At 41.9% G+C, this 21,988-nt stretch overlaps 1 protein-coding gene across 2 annotated transcripts in view; it reads right to left on the bottom strand.

Annotated features, from left to right (window-relative positions):
- Window positions 1–937: 937 nt before the first annotated feature.
- Window positions 938–21,988, bottom strand: part of RPH3A (rabphilin 3A) — a 171,173-nt gene continuing 150,122 nt past the window's right edge. For both annotated transcript variants that reach the window (XM_072600400.1, XM_072600399.1), the window contains 5 exons: window positions 20,580–20,636; window positions 14,293–14,447; window positions 7,222–7,303; window positions 3,871–3,967; window positions 938–1,342 (listed from right to left, as the gene is read on the bottom strand). In XM_072600400.1, the coding sequence (XP_072456501.1) occupies window positions 1,212–1,342; window positions 3,871–3,967; window positions 7,222–7,303; window positions 14,293–14,447; window positions 20,580–20,636 (522 nt within the window). In that variant the 3' untranslated portion in view covers window positions 938–1,211. The remainder of the gene's footprint in view (window positions 1,343–3,870; window positions 3,968–7,221; window positions 7,304–14,292; window positions 14,448–20,579; window positions 20,637–21,988) is intronic.

Consider the following 21,988-nt stretch of genomic DNA (forward strand, 5'->3'; position numbering starts at 1 on the left):
GTGTGTATGTGAGTTTCTGTGAGATCAAGGTCATTCATATCTAAAGTTTTTGAACACCTAAGTCAGCTAGACTCATGTGTGTGTGTGACTCTTTTTCTTCTGCTCCAACCCTCATGTTCACCTGATTTTTTTTGCACATTACTTGTTGAGTGGACACATACCAAGATTTACCATATTCTAAAACTCTAACATAAAGTTAGGTGTATGACTGTGTACGCCACAAGAAGACATCGTATGGGTATTTCCCCCTATTTATCCAATATGATTTGTAGGTAAATTTGTACTAATGGAACTGATAGAACCCTCATCAACCCCTTTCAGCATCCCTCCCCCTTCCAGATCTTTTCCCTGTTCCAGCTTCCAAGTTAAGTTCCTCAATTCTGACCCAGGGAGGCTAGACGTTTAGGGAGCACTATTCATAGTCAATAGGTGTGGAGCCCATGGAGGGGACACTAGCCCAAATTGTTAGCTTTGAGATTACAAGGGGCAGAATAGAGAGAGTTTTGTGAAGCAGGACAAGAGGAAGAGAAAAAGAGAAAGATGAAGAGACAGAGGCAGAAAGACAGAGAGAGAATGATAAAGAACAGAAGAGAGAAGGGGAGAGAGTGAAAGAGAAAGAGTGAAAAGAAAAAAGAGATAGGGGAATATGGAGAGACAGAACAAGAACAAGAGGAAAGGAGGGAGAAAGAAAGAAAGAGTGAAAGGGAGAGAAAGAGAAGAGGACAAGAGAAGTAAAGAGGGAAGGTGGAAGAGAGAAGACAGAGGAAAAGATATGGAGAGAGAGAGGAGAAGGAAGAGCGAGGGAAGAAAAAAGGGGAAAAGGTGGAAAAAGACAAAATAAGAAAGATGGAGATAGATTGAAAGAAAAATGGTAATAAAGAGAGGAAGAAATAAATGGGAGAGAGAGGAGTGAAAGAGAAGGGAAGAAAGAGTGAAAGCTGGGATAAATGTCCCTTCATATTTAAGAGGGGAGGAAGAGACTTCAAAGGTAGGTTCAGGTAAGGAAAAAGAACGCCAAAGCAGCTTTCTGGAGTCATTGCACATAGCCGAGGGAGCCAGGAGAGACTGTCTCTGCCAGGCTGATGGACCCAGAACAGCTGGCGGCAGGTCTAGAATGAGGAGTTCTGGGAACCAGAGAGGGTAGGGCTGGGGGACAGAGGGAAAAGCTGAGGAAGGGGCAGGGTGGGAGGGTGGGGCTCATGGCCCCTGCTTTAATCGCTCGAGACATGGTTCTCATTCTGGAGGTTGTGCCAGCGTTCAATCTTCTTGTCCTTGTTCTTTAGACACTCATACCAGTGTTTCAAACGCTCTCCCTTGGCGGTGATACCAAGCTGGCAGCCACCTAGAGCAGAGAAACATGGAAATGGTCAAGGATAGAGGAATCTCTCATTAACAGAGAGAACTCTTCTCTTTCAGAACCAAAGACTTCTTTTTTCCTTGGCAAAGAGAGGATGGCATCCCCAACCCAGTAAGTCACATACAGTACTTTCTAAAGGTCTTATTCTCAGCCCAGGGCTTTCTGGCTCAAGAACCTACAACTTCCCCTTATGTCCCTATTTCATTAGTTCCAAATTCCTATCCCTGGTATTCAAGACCTTTTATAAACACCCAATACTAACTCTCCAACCTTGTAACACCAATGGCAATTAATAATAATTCATATTTCAAAAGCATTTTAAGACTTTAAAGTATTTTTAAGTACTTTTTGTGCTTCCAACACATGTGTGTGTGTGTGTGTGTGTGTGTGAGAGAGAGAGAGAGAGAGAGAGAGAGAGAGAGAGAGAGAGAGAGAGAGAGAGAGAGAGAGAGATTCTAGCAGATTTGGGTGTCCAAAAACTTTAGGTATGAATTGCCTTGATCTCAATGAAACACATACACTAAGAGTCCTGTTTCCCTCCTTTGGAAGAGGCAGACATCTGCTTTCAAGATTAGAAAGAGCTAGAATCAGAAGGCTTGGGTTCAGATCTGGAATCTTATTCTTTCTACTTGTTTGAACTTGGGCAAGTCATGCAGCTTCCATGCGCCTCAGTTTCCTTATCTGTAAAATGAATTTGTTGGATTAGATGGCTTTTGGTGTCCCTTTCAACTCTAAATCTCTAATCTTGTCATCTCATATTTGACTCCAGATACTGCAAGACTCTAAGCCTAGGGTTTTTATCCATTATATTATATATTACATGCCTATTGCATGCAGAATAAGAACTGTGGAATACTGGATCATCGATTTGGAACTAGAAATATCCTTGGAAGTCACGTATTCCAACTCCTCAGTTTACAGAAGCACTGAGGATTCAGCAAAAGTCTAAATCCTAGTCCTTGACCTCAAAGGGATCACATTCTATGGGGGAGATCTCAAGCAAATAGCTACATATCCATGAGACACAGACAGGGTAAATTAGAGGCGATCTTGGAGAGAATGCACTAGGAGCAGCAGGACTGAGAACTGAGTCTTGAAGGAAGCCGCAGAACCCAAGGGGCAGAGGTGGGTACCCAGCAAATGGAGGAATTGAGATTTGAATCCCACTCCCCAGATTCTTAAATCCATTGATCTTTTTTCACTGTGCCCTCTCCTAAGTGTCTCCCTAGGACCAACACTTACTCTCTTCCATTCTCCTCCTACTGAACTATTATGGTGCTTGTTGTCTAGGCCACCCAATTTGGCACTAGATTTACTTCCTCTTCTATCATTTGAGGCAATATGGTATTGTGGGATAAAGAGAAATAGCCTCTGGATCAAGATGACCTGCATACAAGGTACCCTAATACAAGCAGGCTGCTCCTCCTTGAGCAAGTCACTGACCCTCCAAGTGAACCCCAGGCAGCTCCCTGAGATTATCTGTGGCAGGGTAAGTATTTATTTACATCAGTTAAAGGGTGTTCTCTCACTGAGAGTTTTCTGAATCAGTGAATTACAAAATCTGGTTAAAAATATTTGCGAATTATTTCATGGGTTTTATCCCTGAATAATGTTAGGCACAACAAAGTGGGACCTTGGGCAAAACACTTAAACCTCTGTTTGCCTCAGTTTCCCCTTCTGTAAAATGAAGAAGCAGGACTAGATGACCTCTAAGGACCCTTCCAATTCTAAATCTGTGATTCTAGGGTAGCAGTAGTGGTGGTGGTGGTGAGCTCAGTGGCTAAAGCACTGGCCATAGAGTCAGGAAGACCTGAGTTCAAATCCTGCCTCAGATACTTGCTAGCTGTGTGATCCTGAGCAAGTCATATAGCCTGTGTCTGCCTCAGTTTCCTCATGTGTAAAACAGGGATCATAACAGCGCCTTCTTCCCAGTGTTTTTATAAAGGTCAAACGAGATATTTATAAAATGCTTTGCAAACCTTAAAGTTATATAAATGCTATCAGTAACAGCAGACACACTTTATAGTTTGAAAAGATATACATACATACATATGTATATGTACATACATATACACATACTACACATGTGTGTATATACATGCTATATTTATATATACACACATACATACATATATAAATGCTCCTATGATCTAGAGTCCTTGTCACATACAATCCTTGCTACAAACTAGTATGATAGGCGGTATTGTCACTATTTTACAAATGAGGCAACTGAGGCTCAGAAAGGGCAAATGCCCAGCCCGTAGCCATAAGTTCTTTGGTAGAGTTAATCTACTCCATTTTAGAAATCCTGGCCTGGAGCTGAGCTGTCTTGATTGGTGAGGAAGTGAATGAATGAGTACAAGATCACTAAAATTAGCGCTAGGCTGACTTTAAGCATTGTCAATGAGGTTCCCCCCACCAGTTCCTCCCTGTTGCCCCTTTCTCAGTTGGATGAGAAAGAATAAAGTTGCCCACACAATCCCCAAGTCTCCTCCAATGCTCCCTATACTCACCAATATAATCATTGGATTTGCCAATGTCATAATCCCAGACGGAGATGTCCAGTGACTTCTTGGCCAGATCACTGTGTTTTATATCATAGAAAAACTCCTGCAAGGGAATAGAGAAAACACCAGTATCAGTCAAACTGGAAGCACATCTCTTCTATCCTCAAGAAAGGAAGGACCAATATAGAGATGCCTGTGAGCCCAAGTCATCAGAAACAGGACACTGAGAGGGGCTTCTCACCTGGTACTTCCTGTCCCAATCTGAATACTCTTTCAGCAGATACTTCTATTTACAAAGGTCTTTAAGCAACACCAAGTATTCTTGGATAGAATCCAACCGAAGAAGAGACAGTTCCCTTGAATTTGCTCTAGTAGGAATGGAATTAGCATGGAAAGGGGGACCTAGAAACTGGGGAACCAGAGGTATAGACCTGGTTTCTAGTCCAGGTCCATTCATTAACTCTCTGTGTAACAGTCAAGTCACTTCTTTAATTGTACTGTGGAAAGAACACTGGATTTGTAGGCAGGGGACTGGGTTTAAATCTCAGCCTTGCCACGTATTACCTGCATGTCTTTGAGCATGTTACTTGGGTTGTTGGCAGCTAGGTGGCACCATAGTGCACAGAGTGCTGGGCCTGGAGTCAGAACGACTCATCTTCCTCAGTTCAAATCTTGCCTCAGACTCTTACTAGCTGGGTGACCCTGGGCAAGTCACTTCACCTTGTTTGCCTCAGTTTCCTCAACTATAAGACGAGCTGGAGATGAAAATAGCAAACCATTCTAGTGTCTTTGCTAAGAAAACTCCAAAGGAGGTCACAAAGAGATAGACGTAATTGAAATGACTCAAGAACAAAAATATGTTTCTTCATTTAAGAGAGGTGAATTGGATGGTCTCTTATAAAAATCTATGATCTTATGACTACTAAGCTCTCAGTATTTGACCCTATTCTGGCCCTCAGTTTCGTCTTGTGTCAACTGAGCTTGAACTAGAGAATCTCTTAAAACCCCTCTAGCTCTGACATTATCTGTTCTCATATCCCTCCTAGTTCTTATATTTTTTGTTCTCAGGTCCCTTCCAACTCTGACAGTCTCTGTTCTAAGATCTCATTAGCTCTCATAATCTGTGTCCTAAGGTCCTTCCCAGCTAAGAATTCTATGCTCTAAGGACTCTTCCTGTTTGTGACAATCTATGTTCCAATGACCCTTCCAGCTGTGACTGTCTATATTTGTACCTGGGCATCTATCCTCAAAGAGCTTAACGGGGATGAGTTTAGTCCTTTCTCCAGGTAATAGTGCCAAGTGCTTCTAGTCATCTCCTTCTCTCCCTTGACATTTGCTTGGGATATAGTGAGAATGGGAAAGGGAATGAATTAGCTGGGAAAGGGAATAGATTGTTTTTCTGTGACTTAGGATAATTAGATCCCAGCATATGAAACTGGAAGAACCTTTTGAGATAATTCCCAAGGTCTCATTCCTAATATACATTGTTACTTTGAGAGCTTGCATAGGAGCTAAGACCTTTTCACCCCCATTTGTGGAGACCTAAACAGAAGCTATGTTTGGAAGTTCCCTGAAGAAACTCTGGGTGACTGAAGAAAGAGCAAAAGAACTGTGATTTTGGACAATTACTCAAGATGGAACCTGATCTGTATACGCCCAGAGTTTGGGGCTCCACCTCACAAGCCATACAAAAAAAGAAGGTGGACCAGATCTGGCTGAAATTTTGGGTGGTAGTTTTCTGATCCCCTGTTCTAGTCTGTGAATTACATTTACTTATAATTGTCTATGCTCGTTCTTCCATTTCCCCCCATTATACAAGTAAATTCCACAAGGTCAGAAACTGTTGTGCTTTTATCCCCTAACCCTCACCTAGCACAGTGCCTTGCTCAGAGCCAAGGTGAATGTGCATTAGCGAATGTTTACTGTTGAATTTGTCTAGAGAGGTAGAGAGAAGCGATTGCCCTTCCGGGTCTTCTCACAGCAGTTACTGCCTTTCTGTTCATATCAAATGTCCTATTTTTCTAACTATACTAACAGTGAGAAGAAATAACAATCTAGTCAAAGTTCAGACCTTCTCCTTTGCCTACTGATTGCCCCCGGGGCTAGCTCTGAGATGAGAATGGTATGGACGGCAAATCTAGAACTCAGTGGATTTCCCACAATGGCTTGAGGACAATCTGGTCATAGGATCCTAGAGCTGAAGGGAAGTCCCTCAGGGGTCATCAAGTCCAACACCATTATTTTACAGAGAAGGAAACTGATACCAAGAGAAGTGACATGCCTAAGATCACACAGCTAGTCCAGAGAGAAAATGAGATTTGAACTCAGGTCCCCTGACTCCATATGTAGTACATTTTATTATCACCTCAAATGCCAAGGGGTCATTGCCATAGGTGTGTGTATAGCATCTCCTCCAAAGTTACTTTTGTGTTCCCCATTTTTAAAGCTAGTATTTTAAACAGAAGTTGCTTATTTTAAATTAAGCCTAGGTTATGATTTAGTTTCTTTAGTTTGATCAATAAAAATAATGTCCTTTTATGACTGAATATTCAATATCTTTACTTTAGTATATGTGCATATACATAGATGTACCTATATGCATATATCTATGTATATGAACACACGTATATGTTTATATGATCTATATGTGTATATACACATCTAATGCATGTATATGTACATAATCTATATGTATATTTGTACATATACATTTATTTCTATCATCTATAGCTGTCATTAACATCTCTCTCAATGTCTATTTCTAACTTATTTCTATCTTTGTCTATATAATTTTTCAGTCTATCATCTCTAACTTTCTATCTTTTATCTGTCTGTCTCTATCATCTCTATCCATCCCTCTCTGTCTTTCTCTGTCTCTCTGTGTGTCTGTCTGTCTCTATCTGTTTCTCTCTCACTCCTCTCTCATTCCTTTCTCTTTCTCTTTCTCTCTCTCTCTCTCTCTCTCTCTCTCTCTCTCTCTCTCTCTCTCTCTCTCCCTCCCTCCACCCCTCCCTCCCTCCCTCTCGTTCTCACTCGGTCTCTGTTTCTCATTTTCTGGGCACACACTAATGAAATGCGCTGTGCACTCTGTGGTTGTTTCCATTGAAAGTGAACAGAACTGGGAGTTGGCCAGAAGACCTTGACTCATCCCGTATGATGTTGGCCCAGTCACTTCACCAATGTGGGCCACGTTCTCCATCTATGCCAAAAGATGAGATTTCCTCCAGCTCTGATAGCTGACAAGTCTGTAGACTCTGGCAAGCCCATAAGGAAGACCTGCCTCACTAATCCCATTTTGTTTAACCTCCCCATGCTTTCTCCCACCTGACACCCACAGCACCTTTGGAAGGAACTTACCTCATTAAACTCGGGATTCAATGTCTTCTTTTTAATTTGTGTCTTGTGCTTGGCTTTCTTCCCCATGTCTGGTTTCAGCCAGCTGTGGGGCAACAGTGTGTACCATCAGGACAGAAGTCTGATTGTTGTTATTTTTGGTTTGGGGCTGGCTCTGTGACTTTATGGATGGAGGAAACTCTCGGTGAGAAACTTTCTTCATTAGGCCAGGTTATCGCTTCCCTTGCTAGGAAACCACCACACACTAACCCTAATGTAATGCCAGCATGGATGGGAGCTGCATGTGCCACCGCCATTTTAGGTATGTTTTCTGCTAGAGGAGAACCAGGGGGCAGGAGCATAGGTCATGAAAGTTATATGGTGGTGTGGGGAATGTGCCAAGAAGAAGACATTGGGGGCAGGAATCTACCAGCCAGTTTGCTGAATTGCAACCTGACCCATAAATACATAAAAAATAGAGAGTCTGGCAGTAGGCCTCTGGCAAGAAATAAGTAAACTCGCCAATCACAGGGTGTTATCTGGGACACTAGGAGGTTAAGTGACTTGCCCAAGGTCTTACAATCACAGTGTACTAGAGGTGACATTTGAGGCCAGATCTCCCCAGATAGAAAGCCGATCTCCTGTCTGACTGCTTCTGGAGGATAGGAGAAGGGGGATGGTGAATGGAGGTTGAATTTAGAAATCACAGAATATCACAGTTGGAAAGGACTTTAGAGGTCATCTATCAGTCAGTCAACTAGCATTCATTAAACACCTGCTATGTGCCAGGCACTGTGTTAAGCACTGGAGATATAAACAAAAGGCGGGGGGAGTGAAAGATAGCCCTTTGCTTTCAAGGAAATGATAGTCTAATGGTAGAGACAAAACGCAAACAACAATGTTCAAAGAAAGAAGAGACACAGAGGATAAATGAGAGATAACCAGCAGAGAGAAGGTGCTAGCATTATGGGGGTCTGGGAAAGGTATTTTTTCACAGAAGGTGGACTTTAGCTGGCACCTGAAAGAAGTCAGGGATGTTGATCTAATTTATAGCTAAAAAGAAGAATCTCCTTTATAGTGTCCTTAACAGGTGGTCCACCATCTTGAGCTTGGGGACCTACATGGTACCTATTACTACCTAAAGCAGGTCATGCATCTTTGAGAAAGCTCTAATCACTGGAAAGTTTGTCTTCTTAGCCTTTCTGGGGCCAAGCAGGATGAAGCTAGGCCAACTTTCACATAATAGCCTTCCAAGTACTTGAAGAGGGCTATTATGTCTTTTCTTCTGAATTAACCATCCCGAGACCCTCCAAGTAGTCATTATATGGCAACATCTTGAGGCCACTGACCACATTGGTTGGCATCTCTCCAGCATACATCAAAGTCCTTCCTAAAATGTGGCTTCTAGAACTGAACACAGACCTGCAGAGAGGATCATTGCCTTCAACCGAAGGTGTGAGATTCAAATAGAAACCATACATAGGGATCCCTGCGGGCAGCATATTGACTTAGAAAACCAATCACCTGGACCACTGCCATAACCTATTTCATCCACTTGCATCTGGTCCTCTTCCATCTTCCATGGGATTGCCCAAGGATATTCTTACAGCACAGATCTTACATGTCACTTCTCTAAGCACTATGGGTCCCCTATTGTCTTTTGGATAAAATGTGACCTCCTCAGTTTGGCCTTCAAAGCTTTTGGAGTCTGACTATGACCTACCTTTCCAGTATAAACACACATTCTTCTCACTCTATACTCCAGATAGATTGGACTATTTGTTTTTTCCAGGGATTCCCAGCTTTTTTTTTTTTGACATGAATCCCTTTAGAAATCTGGTTAAGCCTGGGGACTCCTCAGAAGAATGTTTTTAAACACATAAAATAAGATACATAGAATTACAATGGAAACCCAAAGTTACTGAAAATGAGGATATGATTTTCCCCCCATTCAAGTTCACATAACCCTCTGAAATCTATTCAGGTGCCCCGAGCACCTCTGCTACATCCCATCTCCCATTCGCCTCACAGGTTGCCCTTTCTGATTAGAACACTGGCCTCAGCTTTTTGGAGATCCAGCTCCTCAGTTTCAAGGAGTCTCTCCTTGTTCCCCCCAGTTCTGAGCATTGCCACTTGCCCCCTTCCCCATAATGGGACATTGATTTAGAATGTTTCCCTTATGTATTTAAAATGTTGTTTCTTTAGTAGACTATAAACTCATTAACATCAGGGACTGTCTCTTGTCCTGGGACACATGCAGTGCCCAGCCAAAAGGATTGTTGAATGATCGATTGATTATGCTTGGTCAAAAGGCTTGTCAGATGACTGTGAGCAAGTCTTCACATCCTCACATCCTCAGTTTCCTTATCTGTAAAATGGGGATATCGATGCTTGTAGCACCTCCCTCTCCCAGGGTTCACATATCTCAAGAAAAGATAGTTTTTTCAAACTTAAAAGCCCCATTTGAGAGAGACAGTGCTTTCCTCACCTCTGCTTCCTGGTTTTCCTGGCTTCCTTCAAGTCTCGGCTACAATTTTACCTTCTGTAGGAAACCTTCCTTGATCTCCCATCTGCTAGTACCTTCCCTCTCAGATTACTTCCCAGTTATGCTGTAAATATCCGATACACACATACATGTTTGGTGTTGTCTTCCCCATTAGAATGATTAGAATTAGAAAATATTCTAGTTAGAAAATAGTTTAGAAAATTAGAAAAATAATTCTAATTAGAAAATTAGAATTAGAGCTCCTTGAGAACAGGGACTGTTTTTTGCCTTTCTTTGTATCCTCAGCACTTAGCACAGTTTCCAGCACGTAGAAGGCTCTTAATAAATTACACGTTGACTGACTGACTGAACCAGGCCTCTGATTGCAGAATCAATAGGATAAGACCCCTTCATCCAGACAGAGAGGTGGGGGAACATGAGGCCAGTGTGGTGCATACACTGTCAGATGTGGTAACTTTGATCAATTGTTTTTCCTTAGATAAAAGGGAGGGTTCAGTGCTGGAGGTGAGTTATTTCTGGAAATGACTGATATGAATACGAAGTGCTCTTTAAATTATTAGAACCAAACTATATACAAAATATCTTTCCCTTCTGCCAAACCACAGAGTGCCCTTGCTTTCCTTAATCACATCTTATACATTCCTGGAACCTGATTAATATTGCAGCCATGGCTTTCATTTCAGAGGTGGTCATGTAAACACAAAACTTTCCGGAGCCATTGGGGAAGAGAAAGATTAGTGAAATCAATTTTCCCATAGCCGGCATTTAATGAAACACAATTTAGCACCCAAATAAACTCATTTCTTTCACGGCAATTGGAAAACACAGTCACTTTTATCTCCAGTATGTAGCTCATCACTGAACTGGAGATGCTGTACTAATTAATTCTCATTAAGAGCTAATTGCTGAGAAAAGCCACAAACAATAGTCTATTTTTCAGAGATGTAGCCTGGGTGTGATGATAACTCCCATTTATATGTCATTTTAAGATTTATAAGGCATAATGGATGGTAGGGGCAGGCAGATTCAGTGGAAAGCTTTGATTTAAAGCCAGAAGACTTGCATTTGAATCAGTGCAGAGAGCAGAAGGAAATTTTGCAATGACATGTACTGAGAAGATTTCTTCTCCCTCCCCCATCCATTTATTTTTCCCCAGCTCAGTTGATGAAGTCTCAGAGGATAAGGAGCAGGTAACATGATGAAGTACCAAGGTGTTAAACAAAACACAAAGATATGCCTATACTTTGTTATTTCTTCACAAGGTATGAGAAGTTCTTCCATCAGAATGGATAGAACTAGAGGGTAGATAACCAAGGATCAGCCATGCCATTAACGGCCCTTTAAGGAATGAGACATTCTCTTAAGGAGTTAGATGAAGCAGGAAACAACTCTAAGGAGTCAAGAGGAGAGTCATTTGTGGAAGAACCCAGCTCTTGAGAGGGAACCATTTCTCAACTCTGGAGAAGCTGGAGGAAAAGAAATTTCTCTTCCTTTTCCTGGGGGAATAGCATGAGGACCCCTGACAGAAAGGGTCATTGGGGACCTACAGTCCTGGATGTGTAACTGCCACCAAAAATGATTCAGAAATGGAAAGGATCTCAAAGGTCATAGAGTCCACTTCCTTCAACTTATCAATGAAACTGAAAAGAGATAATGAGAGGGGTGGCCAGATGATACAGTGGGTAGAGCCCTAGACCTGGAGTCAGGAGATTCTGAGTTTAAATGAAGCATCAGACACTAGTTGTGTGAACCTGGGCAAGTCACTTAATTCTCAGTTTCCTCCAAAATGAGGTACAGGAGAACCTCGGTTTATGAGTACCCTGGCTTACTTATGCTTCGCTGGATGAGGGAAAATTTTTCACAATATTTGTCTTGCAGGACAAACAAAAATTTGCAGTAGGAACATCATGCTTGGACTTGAACAGCTCACGATGGGATGATGCTCAACCATGGCAATATTTTTGGCCTGTTTTTTGAACCCATATAAGGTTGCATGCTGTCTTGGGGAGGGAGAGGGGAGGGAGGGAGAGAAAATTCAAAGCTTATTAAAGAGATTGTTGAAAACTGAAAACAAATTAATTTTAATAAAAGTCATCAAAAACAAGTGTCATTAGATTCCTAGTCAGAAGTGAATGTAAAGAAAAAAAAATCAGTGAGTCAAAACATGACAGTGATTCTAAAATAATGAAAAATAAGTGAAGGCAGTAGAGTTAGCCTTACTTTTAGTGAAAGCAGCTTAAGAGAGAACACTCGCGACACTGAAATCCCCACGGTCCTCATAGGAGAATCTCCTTTCAAATAATAACTCTTCCTCCTCATCCTCCCTCTCATCTCCCTCACACCAGCCACTTCTCAAAGGTAAAGTGCAGGTTAATTTATTTTATTTTCGGTTTATATTGTGTACCAACCATTGCTATTGTATTTCAGGCACATGAGGGACAAAAACTTAAAATTATAAATAAGTATTTTTATATGAATATTTTTGGAGATGTGGTACAGATTCTCCAACTTTACGTTATTTCCTGTGGAAAAATTCACTTTGTAATACAAACAAATTCCATGACAAACAGAATCTCAGAACAAATTAAATTCATAAACCGAGGTTCTACTGTATTTTGAAGGATTCTATAAACCTTAAAGTGCCTCAGAAATGCTAACTACTTAGTTACTACTAATTTATCTTGGATCAAACAGCTAACAAGAATCTGAGGTTGCATGTGAATTCCAGTGTTCCTGACTCCTGGTCAGTTACTCCATCTCTACCTAACCTGTGTGCTTCTCTACTACCGGGTTCTAGATAATTGTCAGCTGATACTGTGTAACTGTGAAAGAGTAAGCCCTGGGTTTCTGGGGAGGCTATTTCCTGTCTACTGTTATCACAATGTCATCTCAGGAAATGCTGTTACTTGGAGCTACTTCCCTCCTGTGTGGGCTCATGAGCTAAAAGATGGAGGAGTTTGGACCCACAAGGGTACTCTGAACCTGAGTCATAGTCAGGACCCTGGGGACCCAAACTACAACTGTAGGTACAAAGAGGGACAGCTCCAGAGGGTACAAACTGCTCATATATATCCATCACGGCAGAAAACAAAAAGGACAGCAATAATTGGAAAGAATGCTGATACAGACACAAAATCACAGGAAATAAAATCTAAGAAGGAAAGCAGTGGTAAAACCCATAGCTTCAAACGTTTATAAAGAAATGTCCAAATTTTGTGTAAGAGGGCAAAGTGAGACTCATAGGTAGGTATTACTAAGCTATGGTATAATGAAGCCAATATCTGCAATATCGTTCTGTGTAGGCATACCTACTCAAGAGAAACGGATAGTATTTTATGTTGAGAAGGAATGTTCATCCTTCAGCCTCAGACACCTGCTAATTGTGTAACTCTGGAGAAGTTGTTGAACCTCTATCTGCCTCAGTTTCCTCATCTGAAGAATAATAGTACCTACTTCACAGGGTTGATGTGAGGATGAAATAAGATAATTGTAAAATGCTTAACACAGGACCAGGCGCATAGTAGGTGCTATATAAATGTTAGCTATTATCAAGTTATACCACAAAGAAGAGATAGAAGATGGTGCTGCCTTTCCTTCTTTGCAAAGATAAGGGAATAAAGGTGAGCAACAGTACTTATATCATCAGACTTAGTTGCTGTGCTCCATGGATTTTGTTGAGTCATCTTTTTCTCTTTTTCTTTTCCTATTTGTTATAGGGAAGGATCTCTGATTGCAGGAGGTGAGGAGACAATTGGGAAGTAAGAATACTATAGAGATGGCAAGAATGTTTCTTTTAAAGAAGGTGTAATCATGTGAGGAAATCCAGGAACAAGGAGGGGGATGAATGAAAGCAGTCAACTGGTAAAGATCAGTGGAGGAGGAAACAAAAGCATGTTCGAAGAACAGAAAGAGGAAATAGATGATGAGTTCAGGAAACAGATCACAAGCCTGGCACAGAAGCAGGGTGTAGTAGTGATGGGAGATATCTATCATCCATATGTCTTCTAGAGTGCCTTGTCAAAAGCAAAGCTTAATAGTAATTTTATCCTTCAATAGGTGAAACCAAGATGTTGAAAGACCTTGAGTCCATGAAAAAACTTTGCTCCAAAGAGCAGAGCCAGGAGCAATGGGTGGAAGTCAAGAAGAGGCCAATTTGGGCTTTGTATTTGAAAAAAAAAATTCTAACAGTGAGAGCTGTCCAAAAGAGAAATAGGCTAATCTGAGTGGTGGTGGGTACCCCCTCCTCTTTGGAAAGATTCTGGTCAAGGCTGGCTAGCAACTTATTGGGTGTACTGTAGTGAGGATTCTCATGATGTATGGGTTGGAATAAGTGGCCAATAAGTTCCTTTCCTACTCTCAGATTCTGTGATTTGCAATCAGCAACATCAGCCCTATCTTGACCCTTCATTTCAGACTAAGGGAGTACAATCTGGTATGTCTTGGAAATGGTGGGCACTTGGCAATTCAGTCTGACTATCTGATCTCTAATCTTGCTTCCTGTCTAGATGCTGGACCTCTGAGCACTGTCCATTTCTTGTGGGAAGTTTCCCCATCTGTTCCCTTTTCCCAACCTCAGGTCAGTGACTCACAGTTTGACGAAGGGATCGGAATAGCCATTAGCATCCATTGCGGCTAGGTGGACACAGCGCACAATACCCACGATGAGGCCTCCTTGCTGGGTGCTATACATGAGTGACACTAGAATCTTGCCACGTTCTTCAATATCACCTACACGTTCCACCTGCTAAAAAAAGAGGCAGACAAGCCTGGGTGAGGAGCTGTGGAGACAGAATTGAGAGACAGCCTGAATAGGCAACAACTCAAGGAGAAGGGGGCCTACTATGAGAACCACCAGCTTATCCCACTCAGTTGTGAGCTCCTTAAGGGGCTTTATGTCTTGCTTTTTATCCCCAGTGGTGAGCACAGGGTCTGCCACATGGGGAGAACTTCATAAACGTTGGTTGACTGACTATAATGAACTGGCTCCCTAAGTCTAACATAAGACATTTATTAAGGGGGGAAATCAAGAGGTAGATTAGGTTACTGGGTGATCTATCCCATACTGCTGCACACCGCCCCAACCTAGGCCATAAATCCCAAGACCAGGCAGCTATTGTGGGAATCAGATTGTAATATGTGCACGTATGTATATGTGTTTGTGTTTACATGTGAAGGGGAAAGAGCAGTGGGCTAGCATCAACTTAAGCTTAGGGGATGGTTTTAAATCCTCTACAGTACAGTTGGCCAGGTCTCAATGTCACTCTGGTCCCTGACTCTGGACCCAAACTCAAGCCTCAACTTGGCCACACATTAAGCCTTGCCTATGCTCTTAATAAATCTGAACCCTGACCCCAGATTTAACCTTAATCCCAGCCAAAACTGATGCTTCTGAGAGATTAAGCTATTAACCCTATCTCAGACTGAGCTATGAGCTTGGCCACAGACTGAATCTTGCCCTTGACCATCCCCAGACTAGCTCTAGTTTGATCCTATTCATAGATTGAGCCCTAACTTTGAGCCTACTCTAGACCTTAACATGAGTCAGAGACTGATTCCTGAGCCCACTCAGGCATTACAAATTCATATCCTGGGTCATGGGAACAACCTGGCAAAAGAGTGTGAATGGTTTGGTGCCAAACCTTCCCCACTACTGGGAAACCCCACTCACAGACCCAGATGGTTGGTGGTTGGTTGTTGTCCTTTGTTTTCAAAGAGGACAAAAATGACATCACCATGATAAAGTGAAGTTTCAGTGTGTCCGACTGTGGCTGGTCAGACCAACATGATCTCAGAATGCTGTACCACAGGTTGGACACAGATAGTCCCTGTGAATATTTGGGGTGGAAACCCCAAATTTATACATCCTACATTTCCTTTGTGCTGTCTCAATTCTGCTTTGCTCATAGAGCACAGCCCCCTTTCTGATGAGGGCACACCATGCTGAGTGGTCCTGTGTCAGTGTCTCCCATGTGGTATAGTCAAATCCAGAGTTCTTGAGAGAGACCTTGAGAGTGTCCTTGTATCGTTTCTTCTGGCCACAATGTGATCACCTGCCCCATGTGAGTTCTCCATAAAATACTATTTTTGGCAAGCATATATTTTGTATTCGAACAACATGGCCAGCCCATCAGAGTTGTACTCTCTGAAGCATAGTTGGAATGCTTGGCAGTTCAACTTGAGCAAGGACCTCAGTGTCTGGTACCTTATCCTGCCAGGTGATCCTCAGAATCTTCCTAAGACAGTTCAAATGAAAGCGATTCAGTTTCCTGGCATGGCACTGGTAGACTGTCCATGGTTCACAGGCATACAACGAGGTCAGCACAATGGCTCTGTAGACCTTCAGTTTGCTAGTCAGTCTAATACCTCTTCTCTCCCAAATTTTTCTTCAGAGCCTCCCAAACACTGAGCTAGCTCTGGCAATGCATGCATCAACCTCATTGTCAATGTGCACATCCCTGGAAAGTTCATCATCAAGGTAAGTGAACTTATCCACAGCATTCACAACTTCTCCATTTGTTGTAATTGATGGTTCCACATATAGATGATGTTGTGATGGCTGATGGACCACCTTTGTTTTCTTGGTGTTAATTATTAGGCCACAATTAGCACAGGCAGCAGAGAATTGATCCATACTTCGTTGCATCTCAGCTTCAGAGGCTGCATTGAGTGCACAACCATTGGCAAACAGAAATCATGTACCAACACTCCTTCCACTTTGGTCTTGGCTTGTCTTTTCAAATCGAAGAACTTACCATCAGTATGGCAGCTGACCTTGATGCCATGTTCATCCTCATTGAAAGCATTTGACAACATGGCTGAAAACATCATACTAAAAAGCATGGGAGCAAGCACACAGCCCTGTTTCATTCCATTGGTGACTGGGAAGGCATTAGAGCATTGTCCACTATCCAGAACCCGGGCAAATATGCCATCATGAAAGTGATGTACAATACTGATTAACTTCTCCGGGCAGCCAAATTTTCACATAATTTTCCATAAGCCCTCATGACTAACAGTGTCAAAGGCCTTGGTCAGATCTACAAACATTGTGTACACACCTATGTTCTGCTCCTGGCATTTCTCCTGGAGTTGTCAGGCAGAAAACAACATATCAACTGTTCCTTGGCCCTTTCTGAAGCCACACCAGCTCTCAGGCATATGACCATCTTCCAGGTGAAGGACCGGTCTATTAAGGAGGGCTCTAGCAAGAATTTTCCCAGTAATGACTAAGAGAGATACCTCCCTGTGATTGTTGCAGGACAATCTATTCCCTTTACCTTTACAGAGATGGACAATGGAGGCATCCTTGAACTCCTGGGGGATAACCTCTTCTTGCCATATAACATGGAAAATTTTAGTCAGCTTTTGTATGACCAATGGTGCCCCTACCTTGTAAATCTCAGTTGGAATAGAATCAGCACCAGGTGCTTTGCCACATGAAAGAAGCCTAGTGACCCTCAAAACCTCTTCTTCAGTTGGAAGTTCATCTAAGGAGAGACTGACTTCAGCCTGAGGTAAATGATCAATGGCCTCAGCATTAATTGATGATGGTCTGTTGAGAAGACTATGGAAGTGTTCAGCCCATTTCTCTAGGATCATGTCCTTATCACTAATCAGCATGGCTCCATCAGTGCTGAGTAGTTGTAATGCACCATATGTTTTTGGTTCATAAATATCTTTCAGGGAATCATAAAAATGCTTTGGATTGTTATTATCAGCATAAAACTGAATTTCATCTGCCTTCTAACTGAGCCAGGAATCCTGTATCTCTCTAAGCTTTGCTTGTACTTTGCTTTTGATGGAATTAAATGCTGCCTTCTTAGAGGTAGATGAACTATCCTACTGGTATATCCTGTGGAGTTCTCATTTTTCGTTTAGCAGTTTCTGACTTTCCCCATCATTTTCATCAAACCAGTCTTGGTGTTTGATTATTCTGACCCAGATGAGCAAATGCAGTGCTGTACACCAAGTCTCTGAGAGCTGCCCACTCCTTTTCTGCTCCACTGTTGCCAACTATGTGTTGGTTCAACTTTCCCTCCAAGTCAGCAACAAACTGTTCATGCTCAGAGAAGAGCTCTAATTTGTTGACATTAATTCTTATAGTAGTCCTTTTGCCTTGGGGGCGGCACTTTTGATGAATGCAAATATTTGGCTTGGAAAGGATGAGTCTATGATCAGTCCAACATTCTGCACCACACATTGGCTTTGTCACTCTCACATCTTGTCTGTCTCTTCTCCTTACAATCACATAGTCTACTAGATGCCAATGTCTGTTGCAAGGGTGCATCCATAAAGTTTTACTGCAATTAGGTAAATGGAAAACAGTGTTGCTGATAATAAGGTCATGCGATGCACAAGTCTTCAGCAGCAAATGACCATTGCTGTTGCTGTTTCCAACTCCATTCCTCCCTAGGACTCCCTGCCAAATCTAGTAGTCTGAGCCTAATCTAGCATTAAAGTCACCCAGAATTATAAGCTTGTCCTCTTTTGGCACATTGACGATAAGCTCTCTAGGTCTTCATAAAATTTTTCTTTGACCTCATCAGGGTTTGTCATGGTAGGAGCACAGGCACTGATGACAGTGGCATGGCATTTTCCTGATAGTGGTAATTGCATTGTCATGAGCCTGTCATTCACCCTTTTGACACGCTTAGCAGCTTGCTGCTAGATCAGTTTTGATTGCAAAACCTACGCCAGCTTCATGGCGCTCCCCTTCACTTTGCCCACTCCAGAAAAAGTGTATCCAGCTCCAAATTCAGTAAGCTGGCCTTCATTTGCCAACTTTGTTTCACTCAGAGCTGCTATTTGGATGCGATACCTGTTGAGTTCTCTTGCAACAAGGGCAGTTTGTCTTTCAGGTCTGCTGAATTTTGTGTTGTCTATAAGTGTGCACACACTCCATGTGCCAATGGTGAGTGGAATCATCTTTGCAGATGTTTTTGTACATTTTGTAAAATTTTTGTGTTTTTGCCACAGAATGAGATTCCCCATCTGCCACAGTAATCAGGCCAGGGTTGGGTAAGCAGACAATGTTTAGGGCACCTTTTCTAGCCCCCTTACTCACCCCAGGAGGTGAGCAGTGTGATCCTTAAAAGACTGCTTAGACACCCAGAAGGTTGCTGAGTCCCACTGCTGCTTCCAGTGAGAAGCAATGGAGAGACACTACCCTCCTCCTTAGGTTGGAAGGGCAGCAGGGAAGGGATTGCTACATTTTTGGAAGAAGTGAAGCAAGGAAATAGAAGAGGACAATGGAGGTAAGAACAATGGAAAGTACTGGGCTTGGATTGGGGAATCTGGACTACCTCTGTGTCAAACCCTGTCCTAAGCCCTGAGAAGACAAAGGAAAGGCAAAAACCAGTACCTGACCTCAAGGAACTCATGTTCTACTGAGATAAACCAGTGGTTCTCAACCTCTGCTTTTTTCTCCTTGATCCTCAGTTCTCCATTTATTATCTGCGGGTCTTTGGGCAAAATTTTTTTTATCTTTTCTGGATCTCAGTTCTTTCATCTGTATAGTGAGGAGGGTGGACCAGTGGCTTCCACCTGGGGTCCTTTACAAGTCGAATCCAAGAGGGGCCTGTGAGCTTGGATAATGGGTAGGATAGATAGCAGGTATAGTAAACAGAATGCTAGACTTGAAGTCACGAGAGGCTGGGATCAAATTCCTCCACAGATATCTATTAGCTATGTGAGGCTGGGAAAATTACTTTCCCTCTCTGATTCACTTACCTGTAAAATGAGAGGTTTGAAATGAATATACTATCAGACATAGTCAGGGTGTTAGTTTCAATGAACTGTTTCCTTCACTCCCTTCTTTCTTCCTTCCTTCCTTTCTCTTTCTTTTCCTTCCCTCCTTTCCCTTCCTCTTTCTCTTTCTTTCTTTCTTTCTTTCTTTCTTTCTTTCTTTCTTTCTTTCTTTCTTTCTTTCTTTCTTTCTTTCTTTCTTTCTTTCTCTCTTTCTCTCTTTCTTCCTTTCTTCCTTTCTTCTTAATTTGGTTAGAAGGAAAGGCTCATTGAGTAGGTGGGGGGGAGGAAGATGTATTCAGAATGAATATGATAGAAAAATAAAAGGCATCTATACAAATAAGATGGAATTTTTAGACGAAAAAAATTGTTTAAAATGAGGGAATTGGGCCAGAGAAAAGATTCTTAGCCTTTTTTGTGTTCTCTTTTGCAGTCTGCTGAAGCTTAAGGACTCCTTTTCAGGATTATGCTTTTAAATGCACAAATAAAATACAAAGGAAACCAATTATGTTGAAATGCAGTCACTGAAAAAAAATTAAATTCGTGGCCTCCCAGGTCAAATAACTCTGAACTAAAGGATCCCTAAGGTCCGATTCAGCTCTAAATCTATTGACCTAAGATTCACAAACTACTTCTCTTTTAAGGCTTTCTGGCAACTGTGCTTTGTAATATGCCTGCCCTACTGAAAAGAACAGATCTAGAAGTCTGGGCCCCCAACACTTAAACCATCTTCTTTTACTCTTCCCCCTCAATGGCCTTAAGCTATCTGTCTTCTCAGGAAGCAGATACTCAAGGATGCCAGGGTTTCCTGAACACATTCACTATCAGTCTTTGAGTGATTCTGGATTGGCTGACTAGTATAGAGAAACCCATCAGCTGTACTACATGCTCAATCCTTCCCCACCCCAAGCCACACATCCCAAGACTGAGCAGCTGTTGTGAGAATCAGACTGGTAATATGTGCATGTATGCATGTGTGTGCACATGTGTGCATGTGTGTGTGCATGGGGGAGGGGAGAAGAGCAGTGGGTTAGAGTCATGCCCCAGTATGAATGGGGGTGGGGTGAGGGCAAACAGATAGACATTGTGATGGGGTCTGCCTGACATCAGCAGCCTCACAGTGTCAACTCACCTCCTCTTCATAGAGTGCCATGCCTCTTGCTGATCCTGTGGTCCCAGCTCGCTTCATCTTAGGAGAGAAAAAGGGGAATGGAAGGAAGGAAGGAAGAGAGGGAGGAAGGGAGGAGACAATTTAGTATATGAGGATTAGTCTGACAAATAAAAAGTAATAGAAACTTCACATGAGCTCTAGCACATGAAGGATTGGATGGAACTCGGGAAGGCCTGAGTTCAAATCCCAAGTCTGATGTTTTAACTCAATATCTCAGGCATTTATTAAGCAACTACTATATATCAGAGCTTGGTGCTGGAGATACAAAGACAAAACAGTTCCTACCCTCAAGAAGCTTAACTTCTAATTTTTGACCCAACAAGAGATAGAGAACATTATGAAGTGCACAATGGATAATTTTGATTACATTAAATTGAAAAGATTTTGCACAAACAAACCCAATGCAACCAAGATTAGGAGGGAAGCAGAAAACTAGGAAGGAATTTTTGCAACTAGTGTCTGTGATAAAGGCCTCATTTCTAAAATATATAGAGAACTGAGTCAAATGTACAAGAATACAAGTCATTCCCCAATTCATAAATGATCAAATGATATGAACAGGCAGTTTTCAGAGGAAGAAATTAAAGCTATCTATAGTGATATGAAAAAAATACTCTAAATCACTATTGATTAGAGAGATGCAAATTAAAACAACTCTGAGGTACCACATCACACCTATCAGATTGGCTAACATGACAAAACAGGAAGATGATAAATGTTGGAGAAGTTATGGGAGAGTTGGAACATTAATTCATTATTGGTGGAGCTGTGAGCTGATTCAACCATTCCGGAAAGCAATCTGGAACTATGCCCAAATGTGCATATCCTTTGACCCAGCAATATTCCTTCTAGGACCGTAAGCCAAAGAGATCATTAAAAAGTGAAAGCGTTCCACATGTACAAAAATATTTATGGCAACTGTCTTTGTGGTGGCCAAGAACTGGAAATCAAGGGGATGCCCATCAAATGGGGAATGACTGAACAAGTTGTGGTATATGAATGTAATGGAATACTATTATGCCATAAGAAATGATGAACAGGAAGACTTCAGAGAAGCCTGGAAGGACTTATATGATCTGTTGCTGAGTGAGAGGAGCAGAATCAGGAGAACTTCGTACACAGTGTGTGTGGATTTTTTTCTGGTAGACTTAGTACTTCATTGCAATGCAAGGACCTAAAAAATTCCCAATGGACTCTTGAGGCAAAATGCCTTCCACATCCAGAGAAAGAACTATGGAACTGGGTTACAAAATGAAGCAGACCGTTTTCTCTTGTGTTATGTTCTGTTTTGTTCTCTTTGTTTTATGATTTCTCCCAGTCACTTTAATTCTTCTATGCAACATGACTAAGGTGAAAATGGATTTAATAAG

The sequence above is a fragment of the Notamacropus eugenii genome, chromosome 4 (assembly GCF_028372415.1).
Source record: "Notamacropus eugenii isolate mMacEug1 chromosome 4, mMacEug1.pri_v2, whole genome shotgun sequence".
Classification (NCBI taxonomy): Eukaryota; Metazoa; Chordata; class Mammalia; order Diprotodontia; family Macropodidae; genus Notamacropus; species Notamacropus eugenii.